The sequence below is a fragment of the Strongylocentrotus purpuratus genome, unplaced genomic scaffold (genome assembly GCF_000002235.5).
Source record: "Strongylocentrotus purpuratus isolate Spur 01 unplaced genomic scaffold, Spur_5.0 spur5_scaffold_6, whole genome shotgun sequence".
NCBI lineage: Eukaryota > Metazoa > Echinodermata > Echinoidea > Camarodonta > Strongylocentrotidae > Strongylocentrotus > Strongylocentrotus purpuratus.
The window spans coordinates 13,499,651-13,527,089 of record NW_022145612.1 but is presented as its reverse complement, the minus strand read 5'-3'; the positions used below and the strand labels follow the sequence as shown (position 1 = coordinate 13,527,089).

The following is a 27,439-nucleotide window of genomic DNA, read 5'->3' as shown; positions in this document are numbered from 1 at the left end:
GGCAATGAAAGGTCATTGGCATCATTGGAGGCGTTGATCTCACTAGACGGACAGAACATAAATTATCCAGGCTATTGACTAGGGTGGTGGAGTGGGCGGATATCACACTTAACTTCTTTCATGCTTCTTTCCTCCTCTCCCTTTCTTTTCCTTTCTTTTTATGTTATTCCTTTCCCCCCTTTTTTTTTAATACCAAGTTATGGGTGATGGCGTCGGGGCACCTACCTCAAAAGCCCCCTGGAGCTACAACACTCGACAAAAAGTGCTGAAAAAGTCATGGTATTCCTATATGTAATGGACATGGATATGTCCCCTAACAAGAATGATGTGCAGACCCACTTTCACTAACACATACTCTGCTTTGCCCAATTACAATACATTATTCATGTACCTCATGATTCATGACTACACCTGGGATGCTGCCTTGACTACACATTGCTGCATGTAAACCCGGTTCTGTATCTCCAGATCTTTTTGGATATTCTCAAATGTAAACACTGCAAGTACAATTGCAACTAAGTACATGGCAGATATCTGTGCTTGACTTGCCCAGGTCAGCAGCAGGGTAATCCTAACATTTGATTCTTTCAGTATACTTACCCCAAAAATGACTTTAAATAACAAGAGATAAACTTGTAATGATGATTGTGACTATTTGAAATGTTGAAGGTAAGATTGAGACAGTTCGGCACTTCAATAATACTCCTCATAGGCTCATAGCAACTCATACACAGAGCTACCAAGTATCACGCATTAGGCGTGACATCACGCATTTCGAGGGTCTGAAAATGCTCTTATGCACGACGCGCGCGTTAGATTTTGAAAAAACGCTATACCTTATACGTGTGTTATACCCTCGCACACGCGCTCGCGGGCCAAATCATGAAAATGTCACGCATTGCCGATCTTTGAACTTGGCGTCTCTGCATACATGAGCTTTTATAATAAACAATGCCCTGCACAATTAAAATGTTGGACATTGAATTCCCCCCCCCCCCCAAAGTAGAAAAAATGGACAAAACAAGAAAAGACAGGAGATTTATAATAAGGAACTTTTGAAAGTTTCAAAGAGATACTGTAGATCTCAAGCTTTAAAGGGATCGTTTAACAATGTTAAATCTGAGATACACGGTCCTACATGTTATCAGTGTCTGTGATATGGTGTAACGTTGAAGCCCTAAAAAAATCGCGCTTCAAAATAATCAAGAAGTGCCTCAAAAAAGTAAAAATCTTTGAGTGACCAGTTATACCATACTCGTTTTCCCCAATAAACTGTAGTGTTATGAAAACCGTCAGGCGAACGGTTTTCAAAATTTGTAATTCCAATCATAAATATCTTGATAATCGGACAGGCGATCGGCTTGTAAAAGTCATGGGGTTCCTGACTGACCTTAAGGTTTATAATTATCATTGCATCATGAGCTAAATCCAGAATTTTATTTCAGAATCTGAGACAAAGTTACTGGATCCCTTTAAAGGGAGTTATGGGAATTAGTGGTTGACGCCATCTACGTCTTCTTTTGGACAACTGCACATAAACGAATGGACTTGATTAACTCGCGAAACAGACCAAAGTTTTCCTCACGCTTCGGTTTCGCGTATGTTGCTCGCACATGAATGCTGCGGTTGCATCGTCCATAGTCATATTCTACCCGATTGGCCCAGATTAGGGCCACGGGAAAGACACAGTGTCGTCATGACACACTCCCTTTAAATGTTCATTGACTGGTTATTACTCCATGTTTATTAGTTTATTCTCAACTCATTAAAATTGCAAATAAACAGGACATACCAACTTTATCTTTGCATTTTCAAAGAGAAAATGAAATGTTCTGATAGTTTTAAAAGCACATAAGCCATTATTGGCCTACATGTTGTAGAGGTGCATTCATGTACGATGCAGCAAAACTGGGGTATTTATTTTGATTGTACACAAATGTTATATATGCTTCATATTTGTGTATCTTATAACACAGAGCTCAGTGAAGGTACGGGAAAGTTCTTTGTTGCAGTTCCCATTCAGTTACACTTTAAAAAAAAAAAACATGGGTGTTTTTTTTTTTGCTGTTGTTTACCACGCAGTATACATGTATGAACAAGCCTTAATTGTAGTCATGTAAATGGGAGGAACATTGTTTTTTAAAAAGTAAGTGTTTTTTCTATCAGCACTTATCTGTACTTATCGATGCTTATAGAAAATGGTAGACTAAACAAAATGTCAATTTAATACCAAGTGCTCACAGTATTTTGCCAAGCAATGAAGACAAGACTTCAGAGTAGGGCTGCGACGTGTAGTCGAATGCTCGAGTCTGACTTTTACAAATCTCAGCCATGCAATTCTGCCACTGTGCTGTAAGATCACTTTGAGATTAGGAGAAGTGTATTATGTAATGGGTATTTTAAATTGAATGGAACGTCTCAACTCAGTAAGCATGGCTGAGATTCGTAAAAGTTGTTTTTACAAAGAAGATTCGGGTGAATAGCAGTGCTTATTCAAACAAATATTCACATCAATTTGAATCACAATCATTATTTGTCGCTTAATCCCTTTTAATGACCATGTTTTCTTTTTCGTTTGCAAGGGGAGAAGAAGATATGTCACGTTAAAGCTGATACTCTAAGACAATCCCAAATACTGAGATAATTACATAAATAGAAAGCTTTTAACCCCCATAATAACACCAAATGGTGTCCACCCGACAAAACAAGTTTAGAATAATGAATTTATTCGAGTAAACTCTACCAAAATATCTAAGTCTGAAACCCGGAAGTGCACGTAGAGTCGGGCCTCTATCCGTGACGTCACGAACGGGACTCATGGGCTCAGTGAGAGTGAATGGCAGTGATATCCCTACGTAAATGCTATCCTGTCAGAGCTTAGATTTGTTGTTGTTAAGGAGTATATTTGATGGATTTTCTGTTTTCATTTGAATGAAGAATAACGAAGCAACATTTTCCAGTCGCTGATTTCTTTTTATATCCTCATATTCACCTATTTGGTAGAGATTTAAGACGAGTTTACTGCTTAGGAATTAAAGTTAAATCGTGCATGTATGAATATAGGCGGATGCATTATATATTGTCATCAGATAAGGTACAGGAGCAGTTTTGTAAAACGAATAGGTCTAGAACTATGATAGTACTTATCATAGATGTGTGTGACTGCCTCAAAAAAGGATACAGTACCAGTTAAACATTTTATGTTGTAAAATATCAAACTTGAACGAGATCATGCAAGCGCGCTTCCTCTATAATATTTTGGCGAGTGATGCGGCTCTTGCATGAACGTTCGTGAAGCGAGCAGAATCGGGAGGTAAGACCAAGCCGCTGCTCTAGGCGCTGCTTGCTTGTGATGGAACGTACGTGCGCTAGTTATATGTTTATCGGCAATTGCAAGAGAATGAAAGCGACGTTGCCAGCTAAGAAAAACAACTAACAAAGACTTGCTCCTGACTACCGGTGTCAGAATTGGTAGATGAAGGATCTTCAGGGCCAAGGAAGGCAAAAAACATGGGAAAAAGGAAGAAGAAACCATCGGGAGATCGCTGTAGTGTATGGTAATGAACTGTGCATGGGTAGACAGCTACTGTTCACTCCGTGCCTGGGCCGATTTCAACACCAAAACAAAAGTTACATGGTGAAAATATCGACTAATAGCACATCGTTGGCATGTATATGTCATAATTCTTAAAAGGGGAATTGATATTAATACTATGAAGTACTAGGGGAAGGTAAAGAATTGTACATAGAATTATGATTTATTAGACTTTTCAGCCTTTGAACAAAAATATACAGAAAATCGTATCACTCTGCACATGTTTGCTATGGAAAATCCGGGTGCGTGAATATACTCTTTCACGGACGTGAGGTCATAAATAGTAGACCAGCGCCGTGACTGGTTTTCTATGCAAAGAGAGGCAGATATTTTTGACATTTCAATTGAGGATTTCGAGTAGACAGAATTTTTTTGTGATATACTAAGTAATTGAAAAACTTAAAAATAACATACTGTATACTTGCAGTAGGTAACAAATTAAGGGACATTTATTTGCTTAGTGTCAACTTTAAAGACATCATAATGATCAGTGTTGTATGCGTATATACACAGGCAAGTAACAGCTATGTAGCTTGTAAATTTGTACGAGGGAAAATGCTGATTGAAATGATAATGATGAAATAGCAAATAATTGAGGAGTATCATAGGTACCAATTCAAAGGATATTTGTATAAAAAAGAGCCCCCGTGAGAATGCTCACGGGGGCTCTTTTTTCGGGGGAAGAGCCCCCGTGGACAAAAAATTAATTTGAGCCCTGCTTCAGAGTGAGTTCAGACAACTCACCTTCTTTAGTCACCTGACCAGTTTGATCATACTTTTATCAGGACTCCACATCAGACTGAACATGTTAGAGCCTGTAACTCTGTATGCATGGGTTCTTTGTTAACATTTTGAAATTTAGGGAGCCCAAGTCTTAGATTTTGGGGTGCCCATGTATCCTGGCTACCTTTTGCTATTAGTGTCAAACCCTTGTTAAAATCTCAGTTCATAACATATCAAACGGAACTATTAACATATTCAAATCACCAAGAAATAAGAACAAGTCATATCTCATATCCTCTGAAATATAGGGTCAACTCACTTTCAGAGGGACAAACATATATACTGAAATGAACTGTTTGTTCATATTTACAACACAACAGCGTGTCCATAGCTATGTGGGGCTATGGAAAACAAGCACTGCTACACTATAGTTTTAAAAACAATAAAAAAAAAAGAATACTCATTTACAGAGTGACTAGCTGATTCAGGGCCTTTTGAAATATACTGTGCCAAAAATTTGGAGTTGTCAAAATGAAAATGAATTACTCAAAAATTCATTTACTTGATTATAATCTACATCACCTGATCTACATTGGACTTTGGACCAATCCTTGCTAATCCCTACGTCTCCTATCATCACATGAAAAATTGCCTTAAATTCACCGAAACACCACTCATTTTACTTTTATTACATCATGAAAGCAAAATCAAATTAAAGACAAAAACATACAAACAATTTTTTTGTTTAAAGAACAATCAAATAAATAAGAAAACTTGTCTGGTTAGATTTGGAGGAGTTTCACAATAGTTGTGGCTCATTTGGAGGAGCAAGATATAATAGGCTCCAAAGGAAAATTATTTTTGGTCTAGATGATAGATCTACATACATTTTGTCTTAATTAACAAGAAATGTCAATGCTTTGGGTGTCGACTTTGGTTTTTTGTTTCATAAATTGGCTATCATCATGATATAAATTTTAGATGAAAAGCTGCCGGTTCTATACACCACCAAAATCATTGCTATTGGAGCTCTGGATACTATTAAACAAAGATCACATGGTCACTGGCCCACAGCATATACATGTACACACAACAATTACCTTGTTATTGTTAAATACATGTACCGATAATAAAAAGCCCCAGCAACCTCAAAAAGATCAGCCTCTGCATGAAACCAGGTCCGAAGCCAAGATAACGAGGGGTAGAAATCGCACAGTTCGAACTCAGCGCGGCAGCAGCATTATATAAGCTCTATATACCCACATAGAGCATTCTATATACCCGGTACATGAACTTGGAACATATTCACTTTAAAACGGTATGGATTGTAAAGCCTAGACTAGCATTGTAGAGGTAGCCGTAGGCAGCTATTGAACACGGTTTTCTAGAATCCAAGAGGTTGTTCACACCGCAATGAGATAGCGCGGTCTATCGTAGCACCCCTTTTTTTCTAGCGCGCGCTAGACCGCGCTATCTCTCGTGGACCACCCCCAAGAGGTGCTCCAGTGGCACGCCGTTTTGGCTCGCCGTGGCTCGCTGTTGGGCGGACCGAAACGACGTTGTACCTTCCAAACCGCAGAGATAGCGAGGTCTAGCGCGCGCTATCTCTGCCGGTGTGAACAACCTCCAAGAGTCAGACCAAGTCTGGTTTTAACTTTTACCTCAACATCTTTAGAATTACATTTACCATAAAAATTAAAAATAGCTGTCTAACTTGTACTTGTAACAATTGTTAGATCTAGATTGAACTGTCATCGTTGATGAGAGTGATGAGAGTGAATGACGACATTTTAGATCTAGTACTAGTACTAGTAGTCCACTTTGCCCCATCATTTCAACCCAAGGATCGCCTTGCTATGACACGTACAGCAAAACAAACACCTGACCTCTAGACCCTATAGTATAGACCAAATTTTTCTGTCTCTTTCGTTCGTTAGCCTCTGATTTGGGTAGGGTCGGCTCCTCTCTAAATGAAAGGCTTACAAACGAAAGAGACAGAAAAATTTGGTCTAGTAGTAGCTAGTACTGCTGCTGTATGGCATCAAAATTACAGCACTCAGCTCAGGCCCCACCTGCCCGCACCTTCTGGCCTGCGCTAGCGCTAGCTACATGTAGTTGCTCGCAGATGGAGGCTAGGCGTTCACCGAGTTGAAGTTGAACGAGCTGGACTGCAGCTGGCATACTTTGTGTCTCACGTTCAGTCTTAGTTAACGTTAATTGGATCCTTAGATTTCAATTTAGAGCACATTAATTGAAATAGTGTACCATAAAACAATTGTATGATTGCGCTCACCTTTTCAAAATCTCGAATTCGTTGTTCTTGAGCCCCGGCCTTGAGCATTTAATACCTGAAACTGCACATAACATTTAATGGTTCCATTACACATACGAATGGTAATAAACTTAGCCTTTAAGAAGCCGTTTTTTGTTGTAATTCTGGGATCGTGTCGATCACGTTCAGTGATTCCTAGGTTTATGCTATAAACACCTGTAAAAACGACTATCTTCAACCCGGAAATAGCAGTAGGGTACTTTCCCTAATGTCGTTGATCATTCTTTTTCACGTTGTTCTGCGTGCGGATGTACCTGTAGATTCTAGATCTATGTGTCTTCGGCTTCACCAAGATCAAGTTGTATTAAAGACATTCACTGCACTGTATATTTAGACTTTGATTTTTGCTAAGCCTAATGAATAATGTACTAAAAATATAGTATACCCTTAGGTCTTTAGCTATCAGTAGGCCTATAATATATGGGCAAATATATTCACAATAGGCCTACTGTGTCTGTGAACTGTGGAGTCAGGAAAGGAGATCTAGATCTGCAGCAAGTGTCCGAGACCGAGTTAGCAAACAATTCATCTTCACTTCAGTTTGACTGAGTAAGTTTAACTTTAAATTCATCTTCAGTTTTATTCAGTAAGTTTAAATTTGTAGAGGAAATTACTTTCATTAGAAGTTGGTATAGAAAAATAAACTGAAAATCGGGAGAAAAAATATGTATGAAATGTTCAGAAAGATACAGGGACAGTATTGTATATGTAATGTATGTAGACCGATACTCCGTAGGTAAGAAAGTTTTGACTACGCTACGAGGCTAGAAAATTGAAGTATAGCCTTACTTACATGTAAACTTTAGACAGAAATGACCGTCTTTGAAGAAAAAAAAAATCTGAAAAAGAAATGTCAGTGAATAAGGAATTACTTCACAGAAAAGAAAAAAGAAAGAAAATTGAATTAACTTTGCAATTCGAAATAGATTTTTTATTCTAGACTAGACCGAAAGCTTCAGTCTCTCTAATCGTCGGTTGTTCCACTGAGACTACGTCTGGCTCCACTAGACCTCCGATTATAGAGACTGAAGTATGGCCTATCCGGGACTGTACGGGACTGTACGGAACAAATGGTTCGGTTCGACCGGACCGCGATGAATGAGATATGCAACAAGATTTTCACTCTTTACATCCTCATAACTGCAGCAATTATAATAAAAATTAAAAATAACATATATATAGCTTATTTGACTTACGATAGCTTGCTGATTTAGATCCTAAATTAATGATTAATCCGAGAAAGTCTCGTCGTCAACATTATCTGTCTTGGTTTTAGTTGATGAATATTCATTTTTTCTTTTCGAACGTCCAATAGCTACCGTACCTTCGTACGAGTCAGCCCGGCTTGACCAACGAACTCCCACGAAACGAGTGCTCTGATTGGCCATTTGGCTATGTTTTGGTAGGTTGACCCGGACATATTTTGGCCGCCGGGTCATATAGCCCTATGTTCGAGTGCATGAACGTACTGTTTCACAGTTCAGACATACAAGTTGGATAATTCATATAAGTAAGTCCGTAAATTATACATTTAATATTAAGTTATCAAATTTTGATAACTGCAATTAGGACAAGTGACATACCGACCTAATTTACATCTGATTTAGAAATCAGAAAATTAGATCTAAATAAAGAAAATCGGGAAGAAAATGTCGTGAACGAAAAGATGTTCATAGCCCTCCCCACGGTACGAGATCTCTGGGTTACCATCTGTATTGGGGAATGACAACAAATGTCAGTTTTATTAAAGAAATGACCCAAATCAGATGGTTATTTCTGTCTAATTCTAGACATGCCTTTTATTGTTGACAATCTTTCAACACAGACGAACAAGCATGAATGTGACAAGGGACACTTTCATCCGAGAACTCCCCTTGAGTGCTATAAGAAGGCTAGCTCTATGCCTTGACCATCAGATTGGGTCATACATGGACTGGAGAGGCATGGCTGCTCTGTTGCCACGGCGACCAGGTGTCCAAGAACTCAAGTATAACACCCAGCAAATAAGGTATCTGTACAGTGTGTGTTCGTTTAAAAAACAAACAAACTGTTTCCCATGACTATATAAAGCGATGTTTTATGTCCTAATGAATTTGTGTTATTTATTGAGATGATCAACTTTATGGTATCAAATGAGCTATGATATAAACTCCTCAAAAATGTTCAGCAATTCAAATTTAAGTGTTGATATCTCTCTTGTTACTATATTATCATGCTTGATGTTGGTATCTCTGAAAACCTGTTACTTCTTTTTTACAATGATGCCCCATTCGTACTTGTTACGTAATCATGGGATGTGCAGTACACTTGAAAATGGGGCCAAGTCAAAAGTGAAACATTGCAAAATTGTCAACAAATCTTCATTTGTTTGGAGGATGGATACTCAAACACACTGATGATCTCACAATCGGTTGATTCAAAACACATTTCATCTTCCAAACAAAAGGTGAAAACAACATCTTGCAATTCGTGAATGACCACATTAAAAACGTGTTTCATTATAGGAGAATACACCATTGGCATTCATGTATAAATGCTACAATCACATTAAAATTATACATCCTCAAAAGAAATGAAGAATAACATTACAACATTACTTCACATTCCATGATTACATAATCATTACAAATGGGGCATAATTGTAAAGAGAAATAAGGAGTCTTTTAAATGATATCAACATCAAGTATGATAATATAGTAACAAGAGAAATATCGATGTTCAAACTTAAAAAGAAGAACAGTTTTTAGGAGTTTAATTACATCTCATCCTTGTCATACATGAATATGATCAGGATCATTGAGAAATGTCCAGAGTAATCTGCATATGGAAGTTATGATTAATGAAATGTTTTTTAATACAATGCAAAATATAAAAATAATGATATTAGTGAACTTTCAGGATGTTACTTTATTCATGATTCAACATGTATGCAACAAGAGTGGAGACTTTTGAAAATATTGTACATGTATTTAATTATTAATATCAAAAGTTAAACGTTGATTCTGTAACAAGAGGTATTGATTATACAAGTATTTCATTTTCATGCTAATCAAACTTTGCCTCTTTATTCCAATCCTCCTGTTGGATTATTAACAAGGGCAAATATAGATCAATCTGTTATCCTTGTTTTCTCCCTCCCCCTCCTTCCCCCTCCTCCCCCTCCTCCCCCTCCTTCCCAGCATGTTTGCACTGGCATTGCAGAGACCAGGAGGTAGTCCTACAGAGTCGGTCCTACAGGACTGGGGCACCACTAATGCTAGGGTATCGGATCTTCTCAGGGTGTTTGGTGAAATGCATCACCTAGCGGCCATGGATGCTCTTCTACCAGGTACTTCTTAACCAAATTGGAGTTGCTTTAAATTTCTCATTTACGGATTGTAATATTAGCAATGATGATGACGATGATAATAACAATAAGAATGATAATAATGGTTGATAATTATAATGATAATGATAACAGTAATGATAATAGTAATGATGATAACTATAAAAATAAAAATAACAATGATAAAAATAATAATAATGGTAATATTAACAATAATTAAATTATATTATTGTCTTATATAAATTCCCTACATAGGTACTGGCCATAGTATTGATATGTACATGTATGTAATTGTATATATATATATATATATATATATATATATATATATATATATATATAGAGTATAGATTGTAAAGTAGTTGACATATTAGTAGATTTAAGAAAAACACTAAACTTGTCTTCTGTTCAGAAAGTTGGATGGGTTACTGTTAACACATTTGTTGGTTTTAGTGATGTTTGAGTATCAATATTTAAGTGAAAGGTTATCAAATTGTTGAGAAATAAATTATTTTGGAATATCAAGTTATATATTGATTATTGTTGAGTTAAACATTAAAAGTGAAGGGGAAAAATTTGGGGAAAAATAGTGGCCAAACATAATTTTTTTAAACATAACAGTCACACCTTGAAAATAAATGATTATACTGATTAGGCAAATTTAACATGATTAATATAGGACTATTTCCATACAATGTTAGACAAATTTAAAGATTTGTCGTATATTTTACCCTATTCATTGAAAAACGTACAAGTATCACTTAAGTGTTATCTTTTCCACTGTGACATTAAATAATGCGTAGCTCTATAAAAGATCAGAAACTTTTATCATCATGTGATTTAATTTGATCTCTCGAGCAAGGTTCTAGTGCAGACGTTTTACGAGAGGAGCCAGAGGCAGCTGATGGTGCAGCAAACATTCATCCATGGACTCCATCAACACCTCCTAATATACCTCCCAGACCAGGGGCAAAACCAGTACCCAAATCGGAGTACCCAGCAGACTCGACAACACTACCGAACTTTGATCCCCAAACAGGTAAATGCAGTCAAACCTGCTTTAATGACCAAAGCACTGTTAATATTAATACTAATATTAATAAGCACCGTTTTTTAAATTTTTTTAAAACTGTTTAGAAAGACCAACTGTCTCGTAGACAATGTTTATAAAAGCTACATGATTTTTTTTTTCCTTGATCAAGATCTCCCATGGAAATGTGTAATACATAAGCATTTTAAATAAAGACCATTTGTCTAAAGATACTGTGATTCTTGTCTCCTCTTAGCGTTTTTTGTATACATGTATGGTAGTTATAATGCATCTTCTTTAACAGCTGATATCATGGTGATATTCCTCTGGTCCTACATCTATTCTATGTTCTGTAAGGATAAGGCTTTGGTTTTAATTGACCAGTGGGACTTTTTAAGAGCTATTTTATGGTTGCTTTAAACTGATTGAATTTTGCTTTATTACAGTTATTATGTGCTTATAATTGCATAATTAATTTCAAGAGGCTATAGTTATTGTCATTTTTAGTAGTTACTATTATTATTATTATTGTTGGCAGTATTATTATTATTATAATCATTGTTATTATCATTACTATAATCGTTGTTATTCTTTTTATCAATATTATAATTATCATTATTATGATATCGTTTAATAGTTCAGAGGTTTAGCTTTGAAGAGCTATCAAGCATGACGAAAGGCTTTAATCAGAAGAAGGTCAAAGATGGAGGTTGTCTCATCGATGAGGGAGGATTCGGAGTTGTCTTCAGGGGTAGATTCTCAGGAGAAGAACCTTGTGCTGTGAAAAAATTAAAAGAGGCAAGGAACTAAGTTGTATATAACTAATTCACAAAATGATTCCTGAAGAATATGTGGGAAATCTTTACTCCTTTATCATGAATGAGGATAATTGTTTATTGATTTGTCTAAATTTACATTATGTTTATAGTTTAATACCTGCATTTACCCTCATGCCAAAACTCTACTTGATAAAAAAGGACTGGTGATATATACCTGTATTTTAGTTAATATTATATACATTTGCAATGATCAGAGGGCTGGCTATTGTAATTATCACATTTGCTAATGCATATAAAATCTCCATTCATAGAAAAAATAACATTATTTAATATACTGGTTATTAAAATGGTTAAATTGTTATGTTGAAATTATATTTCTCTTATGAACAATTTATTAAAAGCTAAGTTTCTTTTACATTATTATAGATACATATTTTAAAAAATATTTTCTAAAATTAATAAAAAGGGGCCGTGTATTTTCAATGTGCCTTTCCTACTCTCCATGGCCCACTTCTTTTTTTGCTAAATAGTTGTATTTGTATATCCCCTTAATTATTTTTCTTGTCTCACTACCTTGCAATATATATATATATATATATATATATATATATATATCACAATATCTCTCACTTTCTACCTTAATGTCTCCCACTCTCTCTCTCTCCCTCTCTCTCTTTTCATCTGTACCATTTACTTTGTCTTTGTCTCTTTTAAAGTTTAATATCTGTTTCATTTTACAGCATGTGATGTCTGAAGAGATTAGTATAGAGGAGCAGTTTAATAGTGAACTCAAATCCTTATGCAGGTGTGTTACTTTCATATTTCCACAAATACATATATGCACTTACATCACTGCATGTAGTAGAAAATGACAGTAAACATCTTTTCAGTTTATTTGTTCTATACCAAATATAATGACAACAAAAGTGTCTTAGTTTCTGTTTTGAGATTAAAAGGCTCAAAATTATTTCAGAATATTGAAGGCTCCACCATGAAATAATGCAAAAAAAGTTATTTACAGTATTTTTTGCAACTTACACTTTTGCACCAATGGCTAACATACAATGGAACGAAATGTATCACAGAAATTTTTTTCTTTTCAATAGCACCCTATTTAAAGGAATATCATTTTCATTGAAACATGTAATGCTCATTTTGTTTCTTTTGAAGATTATAATAATATAATTGTTTTCCTACCAGTAATCATATTTTTCATTAATTCATTTTCTTGGATCAAGACTGAGGCATCCAAACCTTGTAATACTGTATGGCTACTGCTATGAACCACCTCAACTCTGCCTGGTTTATGAGCTAATCACAGGGGGTGCACTGAGGGATCGTCTAGCCTGCAGGGATACTACATGTACTCCTAAGCCCCTGTCTTGGCCAAAGAGACTTGACATCGCATGGGGCTCAGCATGTGGGATACAATTTCTACATGATAAGGGCTTCATTCATAGAGATATCAAGAGGTTTGTCACAAGGTCTCTTACCTCCTCTTCCCAAGTCCATTTTATATTTCCCTACCCTTCTTTCTCTCTTTCTCTTTCTCTCTTCCCTCTCTCTCTCTCTCTCTTTATATATAACATATATACCTTTAATTGCTCTACCATTTAAACAAACCCCTGTGCAAAAAAAATAGTGTGGAGTAATCAAATATGTTGTTGCTAAATGTTCGAGAATTCCTTACGTCCCCTAAATAGTAAAAACCTGGTACCACTTTCAATTTCTCTTCCCTCTTCAATTTGAATCAGGAAAATAGCAAAGATATCTCGGCCAATGTGCCGCGGGATTCCATATCCTTAAACTGCTGGCGAACAGAGCAACAAGACCAAGCTCTGTAATTATTAGGATCTCTGTCCAGTAGTGCCGTGTTTGTGCCATCTAACTGGATCGACCAAATCAGCTGATTCATAATATATGTATATGCAATATTTTTTCCCGTAACATGAGAGTAATTTTAATAGTTTCATACTATTAATTAAATGTATTGTTAACTGTAACTGTATAACTGTTTTAAATGGGGGCACGCTACAAGAGTCCTATCTCGCACCCCGGGGCAACGTGTCTGACACGGCCGGTTGTAGCAACTACTCCGAAGATCAAGATTGCAGTAATCTTGATCTAAGGAGACACGAACGAACGAGCCCCAGATTAATTTTTTCCAAAAACCTGTTCCTCTCTGCAGTGCCAATATTCTCCTTGATGCAAATCTAACGCCCAAGATCTGTGACTTTGGGCTGGTTCGGGATAAGTCTGGCAAACTGAAAGGTGAAATATCTTGTTTCCATACTAGCATCACTATTGGTAGTACAGCATACATGGCACCAGAGGCCAACTATGGTGAATACTCTAAAAAGACAGACGTTTACAGCTTTGGACTGGTGAGTTCATATTTTTGCAAATTGAAATTGGGTCAGTTCAAAACTGTTATACTGTAGCTCATTCATAATATTCTATGAAGGTGTTTGTCATGATTCATTGATTAAAAGTCATTTGGAATCTAGGTATGAGTAGAGTTTTAGATCTCTCTCAGATATGATTGGTTAAGCAGCTTAAAGTTTATAGATGAATAAATGGCAAATATGAATGATAAGAGTATCTGTACAGAACACAGGCCCGTATAGCATGACGTACAAAATGGTAAGTATAACCTATGCTTAAAGGTAATACAAAGTTTTGGTATGGGGTCATGAATTTGGTACAAATGAACATATTGGAAGCATATACGATCTTACAATATTCAGTGATCGTTGTCGCGGTCGAAATCGACTCTAAAGTTATGAAATTGCAAATAATAAACAATTTATGTTGAATAGCTCCCCCTCAAGGTCAAGATATTAATTAGGCTATAAAACAATGTTTATTGACTAAAATCGACCGATTAGCTATTCTCGTTCGGAAATTATATACTACAACTACATGCTCTGAGATTTTCATGGTCGCAGCTACCATTGTACGGCCGTAGGAGCTATTTGAAATTTATCAAAATTTACCGGGAGCACCGGTAAATCTTTATATTCAAATTTGCTCGAAAGCAGAAGTGTTTTAGGGACTAAAATTTCTGGTGTTTTTAATATATCCACAGGGGCATCCAAATATATCACAATTGTAAAGAATCACTATCACCCCATTTTCAAAATTTCCCACAACTTTGTAATACCTTTAATACATCATTGAACTTTTGTAAAACGAGACTTTAAGCTTGATTATGTTCAACCCTTGTTGTACAAGGCAGATGATTCCTTCATACCTAACGTATATATCTTGTCATCCTCCATCATTCTCTCACAACCTCAGGTTCTCCTGGAGATTCTGACCGGTCTACCTGTGTATGATGACGATTCACACATCATGACTAAAGTGGACAATATCATGGACAGTTGCAACGATGTGGTGTTACTGATAGACAAGCATGCGGAGATGTGGAATGAAAAGTCAGCCCAAGTGATGTATGACCTCGCTTCTCGGTGCACGGAGCAGAAGGGTAGGCGTAGACCAGACATTGAAGAGGTGAGGAGAATATGTATGGGTGATATATTCATCTTTACTGTTTAGCATCTGTTTTTCCCATTCTGTGGGGTTGGACATTTCCCTTATGGCCCTTCTCCAAGTCTTCCAGGCGTCAGTAGCCATCCCTCTTTTAGCATCTCCTTCCAGGTTTTGCATGGAAAATTATGGCCCCATCGTTGGTGACTCGGAAGGGAACCAACGGTGATATACTTGACCAGATATTTGGCAAATATTACTTTCTTAATCATTGATTTGAGAATATTTTGCTTTCTCATGTAAAAAAAAACATTTACCCTTACATTAAGTGTATTATGTCACAACCACTGAAATATAACAGACCTTATGATGAATTGAAAGAAAATGTGCAAGCAACCTGTTTAAATGCAACCCTACCATTTATAAAGTTTAGTCTGCCTCACATATAAGATGAATACCAGTCAGCATTGTTTAAAGCTTATCTGCCATAGTTTACATGAGGGATTAGACCGCCCTACAAGGTCACTGGACAGGTGGTTATCTCATCAACTCAGCTCTCAGTTAACATAAGAAAAAGAGGATTATGGGGGACCAATGGTCACCGATTAGGCGTTGTTTGTTATACAGAGGGCGCAAGTAGCTACAAGTATGGCAGTGGGCCTTTAAACAAAATTTCCATTGTTCTAGTGCTTTTGGTCACACATGAGAAATAAGGACAGACATTACTGTGTTATACATAAACTCTCTTTCGTTATTTATTAATGTTTTTTTTTATGCAGAAAAAAAAGAGAAGGAAAACAAATTATTTATATTTTATATTTTCCAGATTGTTGAACGATTGGGGGCTGTGCAAGAGGAGATACCAACAAAGTAACTGTACTACCATAGTCATAGAAAGAAAGGTGTTAGTAATGCATGCAGTGAGATATATGAGGGTGATTATCTGATGCAATGTAATCATGTAGTCACTTCATTCATGCAGCTGAAAATCATGTTAAAAACCCAATGGATTCAGAAGGGAAATGTTATGAAATCATCTATGGTGGTTCACTGCATGAAAAATCATGAAAATCATGTCGGCTTAACTTTAGAATATAGTAATCCACTAATAAGTGTATTTTAAAGTTCTCATAACTTTTTGAAAGTGATATTAAAAAAACCAAGACTTTTGTTGCAAGTATAACAGATTAGTCTTGATAATTTGCAGTTTATTCCATTTAATGACATTGATAGATTTCAAGTGGAGTATTCATAACTTTAACAATAATTAATAGGCAAGAAAAAAAAACTGTTTATCATTGCTGAACTGATCTGGTAGAATATTCTTTATACACTGTAAATAAAATACAATGTATAGAACTTAAAAATAATATCAACATATGTATGAATATTCAAAGACCAGAGCAACAGAAAAACTCTTGTTGTGTAACAGGGTCAATAAGAAGGTAGACTATTGGAAGTTATTTTGTTAGCATTACAAGTAAATTGTTTTTAATTTTACATTTACATTATAACAGACAATGATGTGCCAGTATGTATATGATATATATATATTTTTGGAAGAACAGGTTATTTTATCTTGCAAAACTAATGATGCAAATATTTGTTAGAATGTGAGTTTTTAATCGGATTGGAAGTTAAGATAATAGGAATAATTTTGTCTTCTTGCCCTGTATTGTTTATTCAATGTAATCATATAAATGTATTTTTTTTAAATTGTGTATTTGACATTCCACATCTCAGAGTACATCTCATACAAATGTGTGTCCTTCCCCAAGAAGATTTTGATGTTTTCAGTGTATTGAACATTCAATGCTGCCATAAATTTTGTTGTACTTGTGATTAAGGAAATAGATTATATTTGTACAAATATATTTCAGTGTTTTTTTCTTCTGTATATCTTATCTAGGAAATAATGTGTCACCATGGTAGTGCCATGCTACCTCCATCATTATTTTTAGATATCTTTACTCTACCTATTAAGTATCAACTTATCTTTTCTTGCATTTAAAACATATATATTGCTACTTCTTATATTCAAAGTCCTTCCATCTCTCATCGTTTGTTGAATCATTCCTCATTTTATTGTTTCTAACCAACATATATGTTTGACTCTTTTGCATGTAATTGTGCCTTTTGAACCACTAATAATTCTTTCCTCTGAAAAATTATCCAAAGAATAGTTCAAGTGCCTTGGTTTGTCTTTAGGAGAAGTGTAACTGAACAGTTTTTTTCTCATTCCTTTTTGGAAATACTGTAGAAGTATCCTTCAAGCATGATCCATGTGTAATATGTTGTACATATCACATGTAGATTTCCTTTGAAAATATATCATAATTTTTAAGTTTAACAGCTTTGAGTTTGAAATGCACTAAATAATACTCTGGGTTTATATAGTGCTGCAATACAGCAAAGATGTCTCTATTGGCTTTACAGTTATATTATTACCCCGGTCATCAGATTTCAGATTTGCCCGCACACAAAGTATGCACATTCTCCACACCCTGGGGAACATTCAAGCCAGGTGCCATTCTACAGATGCTCTAAATGCTGAGCAAAGTACTGTGAGTTTTGTATCCTAACAGATGCCCATTTAACACCTGGATGGAGAGTAACAACTGTGGATCTTGCCATAGGACGTTAGTACCAAGCTGGGATTGGAACCCTCAACCCTTGGATGGAGAGTCAAGTGAATGAACCACTATACCACCAAAACCTCTATCATGTTATAATACTTTAACCCCTCAGTAATACCTTACCCTCTCAGTAATAATTAAATAGTTGACAAGATAGTATAATATGTTCCTTTATGATAACTAAAAATGTGTGGAAATGTATTGTCTATATTATTCTTGTAATTTTGTACCCGTTGTCAGAAACTTGAAATCAAGGAATACCCTTATAAAAATGCACTTCTAATTATCATTGATATTTTTAAAAATGGCATAAACTTCATATGACACTAGAGGGCTTCCCTGTTGGTATGTGTATCTGTGGAAGAGGTTAAGGTAATTGGAGTAATATCATTATAGATCTATATTCCAAAGAATATTCTAAGCCATCTTTACTTGTACAGTAATTCAAATGACTCTTTATTCCAAAGACACGTTTTGAAATGTTGATATCATTTCTATGAAGGTAAAAAAAATAATCTCATTCCACATATAAATACGTTTGAATAAAATTCATGATAACATTTATTCTGTAAATCTTTGCACATTGTATTCAGTTTTTATTTGAAGTTTCAATTACTGTTTTAGGAATGAATAAGTGATCACTTTTAATGTATCAGAATACTTGAAATAATGGCACTTACTGTAGAAGAAATTGATCATTAATTCAAATGTCTCTCACTAAAAAGGGAAAAGATTAAAATGTCAGGGGACAAGGGAAATTTTATATTGCTATAGGCGTAATATGTGTCTAACCACCTATCAATACAAAAAGTGAAGCATAATCATAGTCACAATTCTTTTGATTGTTCTAACTGATATTTACATACCAATTTTATTTTACAAGTAAACATATTGTCTTCCTATTCTAATTTTAATCAAGAACATTAAAACAAAATCATTGTACAGTTAATATATCATCATTATACAAATTACTCAAATACACTGCAACAAACTCACATTAGTACTGATTTCCTGAAATATAATTATTGCTGTTATTCAAAAGCAACCTCAATTATGCAATAATACTTGATTTGCTCTAATTATCGATCAGTTACAATATGAACACATTAGGCAATCAAATGTGGCACATTTCAATACAATGTAGTAAATGTACAATGGAAAATCCCAATTAAATAGTATATTAAAGGCATGATCTTGACATAATGTAGACTGAAAGTGATCTTTTATTAGTAAAGTCACATCTCTTGTATATATTTATGTACCTAGCAAATGCCCTATACAGGTTCCCATCTCTTAGCTTATGACAACCATCTGTACAGAGGGAAACCATAGAACTACGGGGATACTTGATGAATATTAATAAGTGAGGAAAGACGACATTAATCTCTTTAAGATAACTAAAGCAAAGTTATGTCACTTACAGGTATGCACTGCTATTTTAAAATGGTTTGTAGAAAAGAAAGCATTCATGAATAACAAAAACTCTTTCAGACCTTCAATACATGTCTGAATCTTCCACAAAATAGCTGAAAAGGAAATACATGAAGATGCAATATGTCAGTTTCATATATCTTCTTCTTCTTCAATTTTGAACTTCTGATTGAATGATGAATACATACCACAGAAAGATCACCATCGTCATCAACCATTCTTATTGACCTTTTTAATTTATCAGTTATAGAATAGATTCCATTATGATTTATCATCAATTAATTACTGATAATAACTATTTCTTATAAAGAGAATTATGGCTTACAACATAACTAAACAAAGTGCTCACAGTATCTTGACTACGGTCACTGAATTCTAAATATGATTCTGCACTTCAAAGTACACACTCTACACTACACTATAGGAAGTAATTTAGCCAGTCACACTTTGACATTTTTTCTGAACAGACACATAAAATATAAATAGACATAAATCTAAAGATCCTTTGATGTGGACAAGATTCCATGGAATATTTTACACCTATTCTTTCACACTCTCAGGTATTTCAATGATTGGATTTGTATAATAACACTTCATAAAGAGGCACTTTTATATTTCGCATACTTCGCAGTAAGAGATTTTATTGTCAGGATGCCTTCGTAGACATATGTATACCCTGAGCTGAAGGTACACTTCAAGAAATTTCTGATTTAATAATGATTGAATAATAAAATCCTTTCTGTTCAAAACTGATGAAGAGCACTTTGGAATTTCACATTCATCACTAATTTGCATGCTGAAAGATACATATCCTTCAAGACTTCTGCAAAGATTTGAAAAACTGAAGACATGCATCAAGGTATTCCTTGGGCGCTTCTAGCTGAGGGTAGTGACTGATGTGAGGTTCTAACTCGCTCACACCTGAATTGGGCACTAGTTTCCTACAGAAGTACAAAGAGTTTAAAAAAAAATTGTTATTGTTTGTACTGAAAAATCATCATTACATTAACTCAGTGAAAGGTTTATAGCAGGCAAATATCTTAGAATATACCATTGAGTATGCGAAATGGGAAACTCCTATTTTCAAGCACCTTTTGGTAAACATTTGAATTCAGGCCTGTTTAAACAAACATTTTATAGACATAGAAGTATAAAAAAACAGGGTTGAACAGGAGTTGTAAAGAGAGAAAACCTTTTTCTACTTTTATACAAATTTGATGTTTCTATTCTTTGAAAGTATGATCATATTAAAATATTGGCAAATGATCAGTATCAATACTTTAATATCTGAAGAAAAAAATACAAATCTGTTAATTTGTTTTAATAAATCCATTATCGTTTAATTAACGGCACGCAATTTGGTCAAGTCAGATCATCACTACAGTAATAACATCCTCTCCACCTCATACTCAACACAGCTGGCTAAATGTCTAACTAGAAATCAGAATTTGAGGATTTATGAAGGGTTTCTCAACTGCTTCCTCCTTGAATAACTTCTCATAATATAACCAAAAAGGAATAGAAAAAACCCCACTAACAACATGAAAAACAACATACTTGTAAGTGCTGAGGAAAGGATCCTTTGGATTCACAGGGTCTGCAGGACCATAGATGAGGTGCACTACAAAGAGAAAGATAGCAAATTGTTAATATCCTCTTTATCAAGAGGGAAAGAAAAATAGAAATCAGACACAGAGCATAATTAGCTATCACTTGTTAGATAACAGGTACATGGATAAGAGTCCATTGTTTTGAAACTGAAGAAGTACGAACATATAAAAACGATCATGCACGAAGCGAAACTTATATTCAAAATTAAGAGGACAGTATGGATGCCATGAATTACTCAGTACTTCCCAACATACTCCCTAGACATTATCTTGTGTTTGAAATTGAAACTGTGTGTTTTCCTTTTTGACTACATGTAGCTTCTATGGGAGGTAAAAGCTATTACCAGACGCATACTTACATGGAATGGAGGTCTCGGAAAGAGCATGGACCCACCGATCTCTGTTGATATACCTCTCACGAAGATAGTTTATCAAACTGCCAAGAATAAATAGGGAGTAATTCACAAAGAAATGTTTCAATAAAAAGGAAGAAATGTAATTTGCTTCTTCAAAAATCCAGCTTTCTGAAGATTGGTAGACACGGATATTTCTTTCACTTTTCTGACAAGGAATTTAATGACACAGTTATTTTAATCCTCCACATCCATGGAAGAAGCTGTGAGGGGTAATTTGATTTTCACTGCTTCAGACTGTATTTTTTTAGCTGGTTTCACCTTTCAAGTAAGGGCCAGGATGTATAGCATACAGCTCAATGACTGAGTTTTAAAGACATATACTAGCTCCAAATATAGTCAACAAGAAATGTTCCATCCTTTATTCTACAGAACATTATATTTTAGACATAGAAATCTACATTTTATGTTCATGTATTTAATAGGGTTTAAGGAGTTGCAATGCTGCAAGACAGACTTAGCTGAGTAATTAGCAAACAGGTCTCAAAATCATACTCACAGATGTGTAACGAGATGACCATTGTTGTGCCTTGACAAAGTCCATTGGTTAAATAATTCCTCCGCTGTAGACTGGGAAGGTTTTCCAAAAACTTCCCCCAGGCTGCAGTTTTAAAAAAAAATAAAAAATTGTATTTTGCAAATTAAAGTTCTATTATATTTATGACATTTTTAAAATTGATGAACTCTAGCTCACCGTTTTCATGTTGTCAAATCTGAAAAATAAATGTACTTGGTTTCAGCTGTATATCCATACGAATACAGATATCCTTTATAGTGATTTAATTTACAAGCATACCGGGTATCCGGTAAAACTTATCCCAAACATTGTAAGATGAAATAAAACAAATGAAGTTAATACTTATCAATGATTCTCATTGAAGCATTAAGGAGAATTTGATGTAACATATTTGATGGAACAGCGATAACTTGAAGACAACTAACAAAATTATGGTCTATAATGGAAATGTTTACTTGCAACTTTCTTACCCTTTCATAAATAAAAATCTATTGGTGAAGTAGGGTGCCAGTGCCCCCAAGTATGGCTTCAACAGAATCTGTAAAATAAACACAAGAATCATTCACCAAACGATTATGTGTAATGTTCAAGAACTACATAACAGAGAGAAGAAAATTAAGGCTGTGACTTTTCTCAAGTTGTTTACAAGTGAAATCAAAAGACAAAAAATCTGCCGTTATGTATGTTAAAAAGAAGATTTTTTATAAATGTGCAAAAATATATCATAATTATATCTACCTATCCTTGTTTTAAAACAGTGCTATCTGGAGTAATATTTGAAATAATCATCCATGTCATATAATAATGTGTAAACAAATATTGTGTGTACCCAGGACACAGTTTCTCACTCTACACTAACTATACTTGGAAGGGGGTTGATACCCTTTCATAATCTGTATGCATGAGATCATGGAAGGGTTTGGCATTTGGGCACCCACGTGTCATGCATGGTTCTGCATGATAGTGTGATTATATATTACTCCATATTATTAGGTTGCTGGCTAGGCAGTCACTCTGCACTCTGAATCAATAAAGGTCATATATTTACACACACGTATATATGCAGTTTGATTAATGTTACGTCTCTCGTGTTAATTTGTTTTGTTTCATTTTGCATGGTGGCAGCGGTGGGATATGAAACCAGGCCATTTAGATTACTGGTGTTTTAAACCAGAAATTTGTTTCAATTGGTACATGTATATTCTTATTTAACTTAATTCAAATATTAAGTAATCCATTTACCAGTGATTTTTGTCCTAGTTAAAATAATTTCTTCAAACAAATCAACGCTCTCTATTATTAGTAGTCATACAACAAAATCAGTACACATATGCAACTACAGTAAAGAGGCCAAACACTATGTTAATATAAAATTTGTAAAGGAGTAAAAAATATTAAAAAAAGACTAAAATAATAAAGCAATGTACTAACTTTTTGTATCAAACGTTGATGAATGGTCTCTGGTATGATTCCTAAAAGAATGAAATATTAAAAAATATCTTAAAATATGTAATCCTAAAAACATATAATCCTAATATTAAATACCAACCATGTATATTTCAATCACATTATTGTAACTGAATTATGCTAAATAATTTATTTAATAGCCACAATGTGGGAATATTAATGCAATGCAATATATCTGAAGTTCTCTTTTATTATTGATTTGTGAGGACACTAAACAATGTTACAAAGTTAGGGTTTGACCGTTTGAGCCCATGTATATTTTATTTTGTTCTAAATTTGCCCTAAAATCTGCCTGGGAAAACATCTAAGAGCAGCACTTGAACAAATAATTTCTTCTGGATCTTTTTTTTAGAATAGATTTTTTGAAAGGATGACAGCTTTGGCTTCTTTTTATCTTCTTCTATACATGAAGTACCCGGTATGACATTTTTAAAAGAAAAATTGTATCTACATGGAATTTTGAAATGGGGGTTTGAAATGTTAAATTTCATGTTCAAGGTGAAAAGTTACTAAAAGAATTTGGGGTTGTACTAACCTCCATTTGATAGACAAACACCGACGATTTCAAGTTCATTATTGGAGCGAGATACCTTCTCAGAGAGCTTATTTTGTCTTAAAAACAGGATGAAAAACATTATATACGGTAAGTTTGCACAGTCAAAAAATTCTGAGAAATCAAGATATTAGGCGGCTCTCCAAACTGAGATGTTTTCCAAACATTTTTATGGTCATTCTTAGGAAAATTAAGGAGGAGGAGGAGGAGGAGGAGAAGAAGAAATAATGAAGTGTGTGTACCTGTGTATGAGCTCCTGAGCAACAGTATCTCCCATATCATGAGCCAAGATATGAACCTTTGAAACACCCAAGTTTTTGAGAAGAGCCTCTATCATATCAGCTTTATCAAACAGACTGTAAACGTGGTCTGTCTGTAAGAAATAATACAGAATTTCAGATACATTTCAGATCGCTTTCTTATCAGGACCTTTAGAGGAAAATTCACCACCTGACTTCGAAAGAAACAATAATTGTTTAACATTAATTCAGGATTCAGAAAATAAACAATGTCAAATTCATTATTCTTTGCAAGCAGGTATGAAATATCTTTGGCTTCAATGTAAGTCAGTAAAATACAATAAGCAAAATAGATAGTGCTAAAGTTGTTTAACCCTTTTCTCTCAGTAATAAGTCATCTAGCTATTACATAGACAATAAATTGCTACTAAACTATTTTTCAACAGGGAAATATATCAATTCTGACATAAATAAAAAATAAAAAATCAGAACCTCATATATTAGTGCATTAAATTGTGTCAAATAATATTGGTCCTTCAGAGTACACTCACCGGTTTATCACTGAAGCCGTACCCAAGGAAATCAGGCATGATAACACGACCAAATTGGGTTAGAAGACCATCCCAAATCTGTGACAATTGAAGTGCAAATGATAACAAATTAAACTTAACTTATGTGCAGCCAAATAAAATATGGGATACATATCTTTACTGTAAACACCAGACTTATTAAAAGGGATGCATCCCAGTAGACCGACAGCCCACAAGACTGACATTGACATTTAAAGAGTTCACTAGGACATCTCTCTTGTAGGCTGTAGCCAGGTAAAAGAAGCGCCTGTGTATACCTCTCCCGAAATTTGGTAACCCATATTTATGCTTACCAAAGAACTATATATATTACTGTTTAAAAAGATTTTTTTTGTTTACACCTAACTCCCCCCCCCCCCCCCCCCTCCCCCCACAGATCTCAGATAACCCTGGATTTGTAGAACATCCCCAAAAAGGAGAAATATTTACCACGTGAAAGTCATAGCCACATGTTGGGAAGCCATGAAATATGACCAAGACATCCTCATTTTGTTTGTTTCCTTCATCTGTAAAACAGAAGCTAACATCATGTACAAGCTCATAAATATGGCATCAATCGCATCATATGATAATCATTAAATCTTTAAAAATGATCTAGTCTATTTTTACCAAATCAATAGTTTTTAATGGAAATAATAAATGGCATTTTCTTCTTTTTCATAAATTGTGACATTCACTTATCACTGTAATAACATTACAACTAGTAACCAAATAATAAAATATCATGTACTCAAGTGGAAATCATTGGGTAACATGATAGAAAAACAGTAAAATATTAACTTATATTCACATCATAGCAAATTTGACCATGAAAATAAAATTGAATTATGATTATTGAATTGAATTAACTTAATATGCATATAAATGTAATCAAATTCATATTTTGAACCATCGATCCTCACTGTTGATTGACCAAAATAGAACAAATCCTTAATAAACATACCAAAATCAAATATTGTATCAAAGAGCTATACTTGTGGTCTCAATGGCCTACCTTTATAAAAGATGTTGTGACCATTGAATTTGAAGAGTTTGCCTGTGTCATGCCATTCTTTAACCTGCGTGGAGAACTCTGGGGCTGGGTACTCGATGAAAACAGCCACACATGCAATCAGCACTGTAAGAAGTAGAACTGTAGTGGTTCCCATGGCGATTTGATAGGCCTATCTAGTGAAATAACCTGTGTTTTATAGAACAGATAGAGCTTCCATAATGATCCACAGCATTAAAAGAAATAAAAAGGTTATCTGTACTTTTTTGTTCCAGGTAATTATATGGAGTTGAACATTATATATTGCCCGTGTATAGGACACATATGACATTGACTTTACAAAGAAATAATAATTTACAATACAAAATCTTACCATGTATGTCAGTTTATAATCTCAATGTACAGATAATTCAAAGGTAATTCAAAGTTTTGGTATGGGGTCATGAATTTGGTTCAAATGAAAATATTGGAAGCATATATGCGATCCTACAATATTTAGCAGAAGTGTTTTAGGGTCTAAATTTTCTAATGCTTATGATACATCCACAGAGGCATCCAAATATATCAAAATTGTAAAGAATCACTATCCACCCCATTTTCAAAATTTCCCAAAACTTTGTATTACCCGGTACCTTTAATAATACAATAGAATGATCAATTTGGACAAAACAACATATTGTGAGATGATTAAAGACAAAATTACATTTTGGATAATTCAGTTACAAATGTATGCAGTCTAATGAGTCATCAATCATGTCAATGCTTATATGTTTTCTATATGCGTCATATTTGTGATATATTAATCGATAATTTCATTGACAAACTTACAGGTATACTTGATTGATTTCATGGAATTTGTTTTTGAACAAAATATGCTTTGTAGGCCTATTAATGGGAGAACCTCGATCTCTCTCTACAGGTGAAGTTTAAGAAGACTGTAGTGTAGTATAAAAACATTAAAAAAATGAATAACAGCAGAGTTGCACGGCATAGTCTCGAGCAATTAACACTACAATATATATTATATACACAATATCATTCACTTATTAATGTATCATTTATTGTTTGAATATAATGCAATCACAATCACTTTGAGGCAATGTTAATGTAGAGATTTAGACTGTCGGTTGCTGTCATGAAAAATGGGCGTGGCAGTTATACTAGTTCTCTTATAACGGATCCGGGCTAACTCGGACCAGGGGAAAACTCGGCCCAGCTGCAAAAACGGTCATTTTTTGTCAATTTACCGTAACTCTAACCCTAACTCTAACCCTAACCCTAACCCTAACCCTAAACCTAAACATGCAAAAACTGACCGTTTTTGTACCTGGGCCGAGTTGTCCCCTGGTCCGAGTTAGCCCGACTCCCTAATAACATAGCTTCAGACGACACACTGCTCATGAATTTATTTACCTACCTGTGGCTTTGGCTTTAATTTACCGTAAATACTGGCAGAATCATATGCTTTAAAGTTTCATACTTCTGCAGGTCTGGCCTGGGCCTGGCTGCCTATTAAAAGTTAGTTTAAAAATCTCAACATTTCACTACGAATTGGTCTGTTTAATTGATGGATTGACTTACCTCAGCTCAGCTCTTTAACAGTTGTGTAACTTGTCTTTACCTTTAATTTCCTTTAGGCCTACCGTAATACTGGAAGAATGCTGCTAATGCAGCAGTCGATGGGTGTTGATATGTTTACGATCACTTGTGCACGTGCAC

At 34.8% G+C, this 27,439-nt stretch overlaps 3 protein-coding genes across 5 annotated transcripts in view; 1 reads left to right on the top strand and 2 right to left on the bottom strand.

The window, feature by feature from the left end:
- LOC100890827 overlaps nt 1-6,724 on the bottom strand; it is a 30,940-nt gene extending 24,216 nt beyond the window's left edge. For all 3 annotated transcript variants that reach the window (XM_011685230.2, XM_031000263.1, XM_003727596.3), the window contains exon 1: nt 6,612-6,724. The gene's annotated coding sequence lies outside the window, so the exon portion shown is untranslated. The remainder of the gene's footprint in view (nt 1-6,611) is intronic.
- A 168-nt stretch (nt 6,725-6,892) lies between these two features.
- Nucleotides 6,893-18,482, top strand: LOC579511 (interleukin-1 receptor-associated kinase 4). The gene is made up of 10 exons (XM_011685232.2): nt 6,893-7,199; nt 8,476-8,658; nt 9,830-9,978; nt 10,838-11,014; nt 11,643-11,803; nt 12,525-12,589; nt 13,023-13,256; nt 13,973-14,168; nt 15,085-15,297; nt 16,100-18,482. Exons 2-10 carry the CDS (start codon nt 8,486-8,488, stop codon nt 16,145-16,147), a joined length of 1,416 nt encoding a protein of 471 aa, XP_011683534.2. The 5' UTR covers nt 6,893-7,199; nt 8,476-8,485; the 3' UTR covers nt 16,148-18,482.
- Nucleotides 18,483-18,745: 263 nt separating this feature from the next.
- LOC100890893 (mesoderm-specific transcript protein) lies at nt 18,746-27,435 on the bottom strand. Its single transcript, XM_003727597.3, has 12 exons — nt 27,302-27,435; nt 25,724-25,909; nt 25,159-25,235; nt 24,691-24,768; nt 24,143-24,273; nt 23,883-23,959; nt 23,312-23,352; nt 22,351-22,418; nt 21,863-21,964; nt 21,310-21,386; nt 20,898-20,961; nt 18,746-20,281 (listed from the first exon to the last, which is right to left on the bottom strand). Exons 2-12 carry the CDS (start codon nt 25,875-25,877, stop codon nt 20,155-20,157), a joined length of 996 nt encoding a protein of 331 aa, XP_003727645.3. The 5' UTR covers nt 25,878-25,909; nt 27,302-27,435; the 3' UTR covers nt 18,746-20,154.
- Nucleotides 27,436-27,439: the final 4 nt, after the last annotated feature.

Bases quoted from the DNA above. Each gene is read 5' to 3' on its own strand.
- LOC579511 (XM_011685232.2), top strand. From the start codon at position 8,486: ATGAATGTGACAAGGGACACTTTCATCCGAGAACTCCCCTTGAGTGCT. The intron at 8,659-9,829 runs GTATCTGTACAG...CCTCCTTCCCAG, and splicing joins TATAACACCCAGCAAATAAG to CATGTTTGCACTGGCATTGC. The intron at 15,298-16,099 runs GTGAGGAGAATA...TATATTTTCCAG, and splicing joins GTAGACCAGACATTGAAGAG to ATTGTTGAACGATTGGGGGC.
- LOC100890893 (XM_003727597.3), bottom strand. From the start codon at position 25,877: ATGGGAACCACTACAGTTCTACTTCTTACAGTGCTGATTGCATGTGTG. The intron at 25,236-25,723 runs GTAGGCCATTGA...TCTGTTTTACAG, and splicing joins TCACAACATCTTTTATAAAG to ATGAAGGAAACAAACAAAAT. The intron at 24,274-24,690 runs GTGAGTGTACTC...TATTTCTTACAG, and splicing joins ACGGCTTCAGTGATAAACCG to ACAGACCACGTTTACAGTCT.